This window comes from Chinchilla lanigera, unplaced genomic scaffold (assembly GCF_000276665.1).
Source record: "Chinchilla lanigera isolate Chin_1 unplaced genomic scaffold, ChiLan1.0 scaffold00028, whole genome shotgun sequence".
Lineage (NCBI taxonomy): Eukaryota > Metazoa > Chordata > Mammalia > Rodentia > Chinchillidae > Chinchilla > Chinchilla lanigera.
The window spans coordinates 20,556,063-20,566,885 of record NW_004955429.1 but is presented as its reverse complement, the minus strand read 5'-3'; the positions used below and the strand labels follow the sequence as shown (position 1 = coordinate 20,566,885).

General features: G+C 52.6%; 1 protein-coding gene across 1 annotated transcript; it reads right to left on the bottom strand.

Annotated features, from left to right (window-relative positions):
* Window positions 1-3,610: 3,610 nt before the first annotated feature.
* On the bottom strand, window positions 3,611-10,562 carry LOC106148810 (FERM domain-containing protein 4A-like; the record flags this gene model as incomplete). Its single annotated transcript, XM_013515430.1, is given in 2 exon segments — window positions 3,611-4,636; window positions 10,466-10,562. Coding segments are annotated over 2 exon segments (200 nt in total), but the record flags the coding sequence as incomplete, so codon positions are not given.
* Window positions 10,563-10,823: the final 261 nt, after the last annotated feature.

Sequence of the window (10,823 nt, the reverse complement as noted above, 5' to 3'; positions counted from 1 at the left end):
AACGTACAGAGCTGGCTGTTTCTGATACTTTCTCTTGGAACTGGGATGTGTCTATGCTGTGCTCTCTGATCAAAGCGTGAACTGGAATTATCGTGTCCATGTGAAGGAGAGGGAGGAGGGAGAGGTGTGCGTGCGTGTGTGTGTGTGTGTGTGTGTGTGTGTGTGCGCGCGTGTGCGTGTGAGAGGCAGGAAGTGGGAGAAAAGAAGAGCACAGATCTATTTCCTGCGCTGCGGCACAGTTACATGTGAAAGACGCACACAGTTCATTTTCTAGGTGTAGGTATTTTGAGATGCTCCGAAGGAAGCAGGCTCCAGACTCTCCCTCGGCCGTTATCCGGGCCTAGGAAGGAGAAAAGCTGTCAGCACAGTCGCGTCCTGGTGGATCCAGAGTCCAGGAGAGTCTTTTCCCTCGTGGCAGGGGCCAGCCCTCAGCGAGGCCTTTCCTCCAAGGTGTTCCTGGAGGCCAGACCGCAAGTTTCCCGCTCGTTTCCCCTGTGAGGGACCAGGTACAGGTGCACAGTCCCTGCTGAAGTCACCAGAGGACTGCTGTAGGAAGGGGGCTTTGCACACCTGCAGGCCCAGAAGCCTGTTGCTTTGGAGCTGACTTAGAGGATCGGCCATAGGGTTTGCGTTGCAGGGGCACAGAGGGCAAACAGTATGGTCATGAAGGGCCTGGGCATCCAGTGTGTCTTCCCGATCATCCTCAGGACTGAGGACGCCATGGAGACAGAGCCTGGGGGTAATTCGCCAAGGCCTCACCTCAGTTCCTTCTATGCAGCATGTGCACAACACGTTACAGGTGGCTCTTTATAATGAATAGTGACACAAATAAATAATGTCCTGACAATGACTGACCTCGAATCCCCAATCCTTTACATAATAAAAATAACACATGGTATAGACTCTGTTCTCTTGTGTAATTTATAAGAGGAATGCGGGGTAGGAAATTTCCTAAACTGAGCTTGTCTTTATTGTCTAGTAAGGCAACATGAACACTATACATAGGTTTATGTGAAAAATAAATGAGCCAGCTGGGCCTGATGATGCCTGCCTGAAATCCCAGCTCCTGGAGAGGCTGAACTAGGAGGATCTCACGTTCAAGGCCAGCCTGTGCAAGCAGGGCCCTGTCTGAAAGTTAAAAATAAAAAAGAAAAAGAAGTGGGGTGTAGGCTGCAGCTTAAGTGATACAGTGCCCCTGGCTTCAACTCCCAGTACAGAAAAAAAAAAGCTTAATGAGGACAAAGGCTAAATTATAAATTCCCGGCTCATGATTAAGCATTCATCATTTAGAAACAAACAAAATCTCCGAGAGGCAAGTGGAATCTTTTCATTTTGAAAATGCTTTAATAAGTGTTGACAACACTTTTGCAAAATGTAAAGGTACTATACAAATTCTTAATACAAAAAGAATAAATTAACAGCAGATTTCTTTTCAATTCTGCAACTTTGTCTACAACATACATCTTCTTTCATTGATGACAGCGGAACAGAACCCAGTAAAATCATTTTACATGCTCTACAGTCAGTTTCAGGAGCAACCTAATCTTTTCCCGTTATCAGAGTCCATTGTACACAACTTGTAATAAACTATTGACATTAATGGATATGTAAAACTTTACACCTAGTTAACTAAGCAGTAATTGGTCATCTGATAGCACCTGGGTGGGGTTCGCTATATTTGGAACTAAACTAATACTGAATGAGAACAGATTGGGATTTCAACAGTTTCAACACTCACCTGCATATAACAAAATGAAAACAAAACAATCTGGCTCACAACATAGTCTGCCGTGTGCATCTTCACCAGGCTTTGGGGCGAAACGGGACAACTTCTTACAGGTATCCAAAGAATCCAATAAGGGCTTTATATCAGACCTGGGGCTTCAGAGTCTATCTTACTTTGTTTTAAAGAAACAGGGGTATATAAAGAGTTTGCAAGTGCTTGTATGCATAACTATAGCACTTCCCACCACACCGATCCTCCGCAATCCTGTTAGTCTCAAAGGACTAACACTTATGTACATCTTCTATTAATTGAACACAGCTAAACAGTAAAACCTGTTTTACTTCATCTCCGTCTTGACTACCAGACTATCATGATGTTTGCTGGAACTGCAATTCTTGCTCCCACTCCATTCCTCTCTGCCCCTCACATCTAAAATGTAATCCAAATTTTGGGGAGGCGTCCTGTCTCTCATCCTTGTAAGGGAACTGGGGTAGAAGCTCGGTCCGATTTGCTGCACACTTGATTTCCAGTCACTGTGCATGTGGTATAATCTACAGCTGCGTAAGCTGGCCACCTCTCCACTTCCCTTTTGACTTTTCTTGTTGCACACGGTTCAGTCTGATTATTCACGTATCTTCCTTTGGGGACAGGAAAACGACCTAATGTATGATGTTTCCAAACGGGGAAGGGGAGCCCACCCCCTCCATGGACACCCACGAAACAAATCTGCCCTTGCGAGCTCTGTCAAAATGAAAGCAATGCCCACCCCCACCCCCAAGTAAATCAGGCCCCAGATTCATTCAGTCACACCACAACCACTGTCTGCTTATCCTGCAGTTTTGCCCCTAAAGTGTGCTGGGATCAGCAGTCCCTTCTGCACCCTGGAATCCCCGGCCCAGCTGTTCACTGTGCTGCGCGCACAGCCCTGACTCCCGCAGAGCAGGGTCGAGCAGGTGTGACCCGCCTGTCCCCTCCCTCGCCACGTGAGGGCTCCTGCCTGCTGTGAGGGGTCCCGCTTGACTTCCAGTGCTTTCTGAGCCACACAGGAGCGGGCGGCGGGGTTAATGAGCTCGACTGGGTGATCACTCTAACCCTCCCGGTTTGGTGGAGTCTACTATAACTCTTGCATTACCCATACATGAAAAGCACCGGTTTTCCTTGTGACGCCACAGCTAACTTTAGTTCTGCTTTCCCACAAAACCGCTCCACCCTGGCTCCTGTCCCTGGCAGTCAATGCCTTTCCAATAGGAAGCTGCAGCAGTAGAAGGCCCCCGCCCCCACCCCACGTGGCCGAGGAGCACCACACGCCACCGCCACGAGACCTCTACGTGCCCTGCAGCAGTAGAAGGCCCCCGCCCCCACCCCACGTGGCCGAGGAGCACCACACGCCACCGCCACGAGACCTCTACGTGCCATCGACAGTGACCCAACTCGGACTGTGCACTTGTTACTACAAAAGTACTTGTGAGGCTTTGAAGAGTGATGGCTTTCGGTTGTGTATTAAGCATAGCTCAAGACACATGTAAACAAGCAGCTCCCGCACAGGTTCGCTTCGTGCTTTTGTCCTCTCTGGGTACCTGCAGACCCGGGAGTCACACCACGGTGACTGACACTGTTGCAGGCGTACGGGCTTTCCAGAGCTGACGTGTTTCAGCCCTGCTCTGCCTGCCGGCTAGTAGACATGTGTAAGATCTCCCTACCTAAGGGCACAGTTGGGCTCTTTGACTAAGGGACACACAGGAGAGGTTACGTCTGAGCTCTTTGTCGCACCAGTGCTAACGAACACAGAACGAGCCACAACAGTTAAACACTTGTATGGACTGCGATGTGCTTTTCCCTCGGTTTCCCATGAAACAAGAAAATGAAATGCCTTGTGCAAAAAAATAGGTTACACTTCTAGTGGTTGCTTTAATGAGAGAGACCACTTTTGGCAATTATCACCTTGTGTTTACTACGGATCCCCAAAGGGTCTCAGGCGTGGGCTGAGCTCCCCGCACGGCCAGGGCTCCTCCCCAGGGTCTGTTTTCCTTTGCGTCCAGGCAGATGGGGATGCTGGGTGCGCAGGGCCAGCCGACTCCCTGCTGCACTGTCCCCGGTGGCTGGTTTCAAGGCTCTCAGGCGGGGAAGGAGCGGCCTGGCAGGGAGCTGCATCAGGAGAGGACGCGATTTACAGACGGTGGACTTATTTCCGCTTGGTGTGGAGAAGTAGTTAAGAATGTCAGAGACATTTCCTTGTGGAAAGAAAGTCTTCCTCTGGCCTCTTTTTTGTTTGTTTTTGTTTGTTTAATCTTTGGCAGCGTAGAACTGAGTGGGATCCTCCGATGCAGCACTGACGTGTCGAGCTCCCTTTCTCGCTCTCCCATGCCCCAAGCCGGCTCACGTAGCAATATTCCAGGGTGGGGGACAGTGAAGCCCCTGCGAGGCATCCTCTCCTTGAAGTGCCTGGCTGGCTGACGGGGCACAGGTCGGCCTTCCTTCCCGTTCTCTGCCTGTGCTGCTTGTCCTCAGGAACACCATGCCGGCCGGCTTCCCTGACAGTTCCTGGCTCGGGAGAAGCCACCGACATGCCATTGAGGATTGCTGTCTGGCCCTCTGTGGACGAGAGCCAAGGGACACACAGTGGGACCGGAACCTTCCAGAATGTCTCCTCAGTCAGGTTTTTGAGGGCGAAGGGGATGTGGAAACGAGGAGAAAGAAAGTGCTGAGGGCCGAAGCTGGTGCAGGTGACAGTGCGTCTGGGTAAGGCAAATGAGAGGCAGTGAGGTGACTCAGAATGGCGTCGAGGCGGGCAGACCGGCCGGGCTGGCTCACACGAGGGTCCCGGGCTTGGCTTTTTCCTGCCCGTACCACTGGACATCCGCTAGTTCTGGATAGAGGGAGGAATCCAGGAAGCAGCTATCACTGTAGCTCCTGTGGGGGCCAAGAAGGGAGACGTGACAGTGAGAAAGGCCTGTGTGCGGAGCACCTGTCCTGACACAGGCCTCTGGTGGCCCGAAGCCCCCTGCCAGGGAGCGTGGCTGACACTCCACAGTGCCCGGTAGGGCACACACAAAACCAGAGCACACACAAAGGGGAACCCCGGCACCAGGCCTGTGGGACAGAGGAGAACGCAAGCTAATTCTTAATGCGGTGGTGCCCAAGCTTGGCTGTGTCCTGGAGTCACCAGGGAACCTCAAGGAACCTGGCACCGGGACTCTACCCCATACACGTGGGAGTTGGCCTGGCGGGTGCTTGAGGTTCCCCGGTGACTCCCAGGTGCAGTCACAGCCAGCTGGCCCTGGGCTCTGCTCCTCAGGATGGCTTTTCCTCAGGAAAATGACTGGGTTGTCTCCTCCAGACCCGAGGGGGCCAGATTTCATGGGTGTATTTTCAGCCCATCCCAGAAAAATGTTCTAAGTGTGAGGCTTCCCTACGTGCAAGTCAGGTGACAGTCTGAACTGAGTCCCAGTGCTCATGGTTCTAAATTACGTATATGCATTGTAAAAAAGCATTTCTTTAAAATATACAGTGTGTGGGGGGGTAGCTCCGTGGAAGAGAGTGTGTTTAGCATGCACAAGGTCCTGCGTTCCATCCCTAGCGCCAAAAAATAAAATCTATAGGCAAGTTCATACAAGAAAATAAAGGCTTCCAAGACGAAAAAAGTATTTCAAGTAGGTACCGTCACTTAGACTGGATGGGGATAATTCTTAACGATTAGGAAATGAGCACATAGGTATGCTGAGGCAGTGATTATTCCTAGGGATCCCTGTGAGGGAAAAGCTCCTCTCCATCTAACGCAAACCAGCTCCTCTAATGCCTTCCCTGCAGCTGAGGTCTCCACGGCCAACCTCAGGGATACCACTGGGGATGACAGCTGGCAACAGACCCTGATCCAACAAAGCGCAAAGAAGGCGAGTGTTACATACACGAGTCCACTCCACACAGGGGATGCAGACATCATGTACTGTGGACACGTACTAGCGAAAGACTTAAAGATAAATAACTCAAACCAGATTTAAAGAGTGTGAAGAATATCTTAAACAATTTCCCGAGCCAGTTCACACTGACAATTGTCAGGCATGCTCATCTTTTCTGTCTCTCTGGCTGACTTGCGTAGGAATGAATGGATGAAGGGACTTTGTAAATGTTTCTCACCTGGCCTAAAACAAAACAGAACAGAACAGAACAGAACAAACCCCTGAAAACTAGCAAAGTCCAAGGCATCTGCGGGTCCCGGTAGATTTTAATGAGTCTTGAGCTTGGATCACTGTGAACACACTGGGTTAATCCTGCGTGACTGTGGCTTCAGAAGTGAAAGCCCCAAAGGCCTCAGTTACAGAACGAGCCACGGTGTTTCTGTATTTAGGTGGTGAATGGATGATTCTGTCACATCCGCCTGCAAACATTCTCTTCATCCCGATGCACAGGACCAGACCGGACTTTCACAACGCGCCCAAGGGCCTGAGAAACTAAGGGAAAGACGGCTAGCGGGCCCTGCAGGCACCACAGCACTCCCCGGGTCAGGATCCCAGCCACGGCCCCTCCCTCACAGCTACAAACGTGGGCGTGGGTCCCGGGTGTGCCAGTGGGTGCTCAGCCAGTCGCTGCTCAGAGACAGTGAGGCTTGGGCCCGTGGCTTTGAAACTGCAAGGGTGTTGGTTCCCTTATGCATGAAGCTGCCGGGAGCAGAGCTGTGGCTGGGAAAAGAACCGTGGCGCCTGGCCCGGTTTCGCCTTCCCAGCTGCACTTGCCACCACACGCTCTTATTCGCTCAAGCTTGCTGAGCTGCTCTCGTTTTGATACGCAACTAATACCAACACATTTAAGTAGTTTCTTAGAAACACAAGTTTGTTCCGGATACAAATGTGGTCTGAACTTCTCCGAGACAAACCTGGCCTTCGGTGCTGGCTGAGCCACCTCTGATCTGGGCAGTTGGCCAGGCCACACCCACCACCACGGCAAGTGGAGCCGGGGCTCACACCCACCCAACCCACGCAGGTGCGGTGGGAGTGAGTGTAAGGTCTCGGGGGAGGAACGGCAGCAAAGCGACTGTTACACATTTTATAAATGGACTCGTCAGTGTGTGTCTCACCAATGGCTCAACTCCTATCTTACTGAATGCTGAGCAACTCTCTCTCGCCACCACTTGCTAATAACTGAGAAATAAGATTTAAGTTACTAAACCAACTGGCGAGACACTGACTGGTGCTGCAAGGGGCACAAAGCCAGGGCGATGGACTGGGCTTGTACATGGGCTTGTGCTGCTGCTCAGCACTCATGCAAAAGAATCATTTCAAGCTGACTGGACCCAACAGTGTCTTTCAGAGCAACCGAATTCTCATCACTGCTGCCTTAGCCTCCAGCTCCCTCGGCAGGGGGTTCTGTCCCCAGACTGGCAGGAAAGGGCAATTGCTTTATTTAAAACGTGTTGCACTCACGATGCAGCCCTCCCTGGGTCTCCTCTCTCCTCCTGGGGATGAGGCGCCCGGCTTCCTCTCGGAGGCTGGGCCCTGCTTTGCTCCTCCCCGCCTGGGAACTGTACAGTGCTCACGGCTCTCCCGATCTGTTCGTGATCCTGATCACCTACTCCTCAGGCTGCAGTTCGGCTCTTTCTCTACAGTGAAACAAGACTGCCGTCCCCGAAGCAGCCACACTTGTTTCTGCACCTGTGCTTGGGCCCGTGGGTGGCCTCTCTCCCTGTCACCCATGTAGCAGCCCCTGCCGTAATCCTTCCGGGCCAGGGTCACGGAGCATGGACTCTGAGGCGAGCCCTCTCATCTCCGAATCGGTAGCATTTTGATTTGAACTCGCAAAGCCCTTAATATAGACATAGCTGTTTCTTATTCCCCATGCCCATCCCCCCCGATAGATTTTCAGACTACTGACTTGAACTTCAACTGCGGTCTCTAGCGGGGTTCCTGGAATGTAATATGGAATGTGTGTTTTTTTAAAATCTAATAAACTTACAACTTTTTATCCACTTGTGCATGGTGTCCTGGTCTTTGTAGGTATCCTCTGAAACACCATTTAATTTCAATACCATGCAATCAGTAAGTCAGCCTTTAGGGTCCCCAGGGCTGGGAATCAGACCAGGTGTCAGCGATGTGCCAACTCAGTGGGCACTTGGTTCTGCAGCCAGGGTGGTGCCCGGCAGTCACCACGACGGGCTCTCAGGCAGTGCTGGTGCTGATCTACAGACAATCTGCAGAGTGGGCTCTGCAGCGTCTGGGACAGCACGGGGCTGTCATGCAATTATCGGTGACATCTGGGTGCTTCCGGATGGACTCACTGTGACCTTGGCCCTTCAAAACTTAGACTACAGTGACACTGCTCTCATGGACACAGATTACTAAGCCAGCAACAAACTTCTACAACTATGTACGCACACTGAGGCTGGGAAGGCCTGGCACACACTTTGGGAGACTTTCGTGGGGAGCAGCATCGGGAATATCCAACATCTGATGTAAGAACATAGGAAAAAACACAGAGTTCCACACAGATCCAGAAATCAGACATAAACCTAATGGGTTCCAGAGCCCCGAGATGTTTCCTCCCAGAAATTATGACACGGGTACAGGCAGCACATCTGCAGCACGGGTGGGAGCACAGACGCATGCGCGGGGAGGGCACAACGTTCCCTTACGGTACCTCTATGCATCGGTACTTTGGTGAGTTGGAGACTCAGACCCATCCATGATGGGTGAGTTTTCTGTCGCTTCTCTGGACAAAGGAGAGCAAAAGAGGAAGAGAAGAGAGGTCATGTTAGAGAGAGGAGTCAACACAGACGTAATTAGTAGCTTATTCACACTGCAAAGACCCATGGTTACACATCAGGTGTCAGTGCAGAACCGAGCTAGGAAGAACCGTCGGTCCCCGTGACTGCACCCTCTTTAGTTTTATTAGGAAGGCAGGCGTTGGCCCTCTGTACCCACGGTCCCATTTTCTTATCGCAGAGACCTTGTGTGTTGATGAGAGTTCAGCTCAAGCTTCTAAAAGTTACTTCAAGGATCCAAATACCTCTTTGTTTTAAATTTGTCTCGAGTCCTCGCTAGCTACAGATGGTGAAACAGGCACATCTCAAGGCCCGTTTTAAGTGTGAGGGAGGTTATAAATTAGAGAGCCTATGGTCAGTCAAATAACCGAACCAAGTACTGGATCGGGGAGACTGGGCACGATACAGAAATCTCGAGATCGGAAGTGTCATACTGGGCTGAGACGGGTCAGCTGCTGTAATTCTTTGATCCGTCATTCTTTCATGAATCTGGGGGAGACCACTGCCTTGCCACGGCTGCCTGGTCACAGGCTAGCGCTGGGGGGAGTGGGCAGTGTGACGTGAACGGACTGCTGTAGAGACAAGGGGGCAGGAAGAGAAGCAGGAGTGGGTACAAGAACACCAACAAGATGACAGATTCTCTTCATTCAGAAGGAATGAGAGGCAGCACGGGAGAGTTCTGTGGCTGCCACACTTAGGGGGATGTCAGGGGACTCTGATTCTGTCAGGGCACTGAGAATTTTCACTTCTGAGAAGACTCCACGCTGCTGGCCTCATGCTACTGCTGCGGGGTCCACACTTTAAGGGCCACTGGCACAGGGGAAAAAGACAAAGCTTGAGGTCACAGACTCCAGAGGCGGGACCCGGGGCAAGGCTGTTATGTTCTCTGATCGCTAGCTATAAAGTCGAAAGATCCAGGTATTCTTTTCACAAGGGGACAGTGAGGATTAGACGAACTCGCGGGTGCCGGACGCAGCGCTCAGCCTCTCCGTGCACCGCAAGCACGCGGTAATGCTGGCTCCCGCCGCCCCACGACAGACTAAGGGTTAGAGAGCCTGCAGTGAACGCGCAGAGAAACCCAGGAACGGAAGGCCGTGTGGCAGCCTCAGTGCAGTCACGGAGCTGACCTGGGTGGTGGGTTCTCACGGTGCAGCTCACAGACAGCTGTCACCTCCTCCCAGACGTCCCCTCGGTGCTCCAGAAAATGTGAAGCCGAGGATTACACCAGACACGGGGGCTCCTTGCTCCTCTAACCAACGGTTTGCTAAAGGTAGCACCCACTCAGAGGTGGTGACCAAGAGGCAGGAGAGGCACGTGTAGCACAAAGCAGCTACCCGGCCCGCAGGACCTACGAGACTGCGGCTTCCCAACTGGGTGCAGATTCTGAGTATCGAGCCTACACCTAAAGCCGCAGAAGGAAGTGGCTTTCTGTTTCATTTTTCTGTGGGCAGCTTTTGCTTAAAGATCTCAAGGTCCCTGGTCCCCTGCCTGGGTGTGATGAAGAAGAAGTGCGTGGCCCGGAAAGAAGCCTTTTTGTTAAGCTGCGGTGTGGTCCTCAAGACCGGGAGAAGGCGGGCAGTGTGAGCACAAGGAGCAGCTTCGCTCGCCGTCTCCCCCTCTGACATTCCCAGTCAGCCTGGGAATCACCTCAGCTCCACTGACCGCACTCCGGAATTCTGACCGAAGAAACACAGCCCCATCTCCGCTTCCGCTTCCCCACGCCTCGAGGGTCACCGCCTGCTTCAAACACAGCACAGCAAGTTCACCCCCAAAAGGACAGGGAGGCAAAAGGAGTAGGGCAGACGGTGATGACAGTTCACCGAGGTTTCTCCCGGGAGGGAGAAAGTGGTGGCCTTTCTCATTCATTTGCGGACACATCCGTCCTTCCGTCAGTCCTTCTGTCACCAGGAATGCTGGTGACGCTTCCCGGCTGACCGGTCCAGAAGCTGGAAGAGGAGGCGGGTGGAGGACCCGGAGGGCGGACTCACCCGGTCTGCCAGGCTAGGGTGTGGTGGGGACTGCTTGGGGGGGTGGCTCCAATTTCACTCGCCGGCGTTGAGCTTCTCTGGCTTTGAGGTAAGGCAGCTGCAGGGGGGTGTTGGGGGAAAGGCAGGAAGAAGAACGTCAGACCAGACGCAGGACCTACGCCACCCGGGGCTGGGCGTCACCATAGAGGCATCACCATAGGGCCTGCGGCAGGCTCCGGCGGTCCCAGGGCGTAAGCACGGCGGGGAGACTACTCTGCGCCCGTCTCTTCCACACCCCACCGCCTCTCCCCAGCACCAGGTACCCCCACGCGCACTAGGGCTGCCTGCGGACCCTCCGCCCCTGCTTTGCCACAGGAAG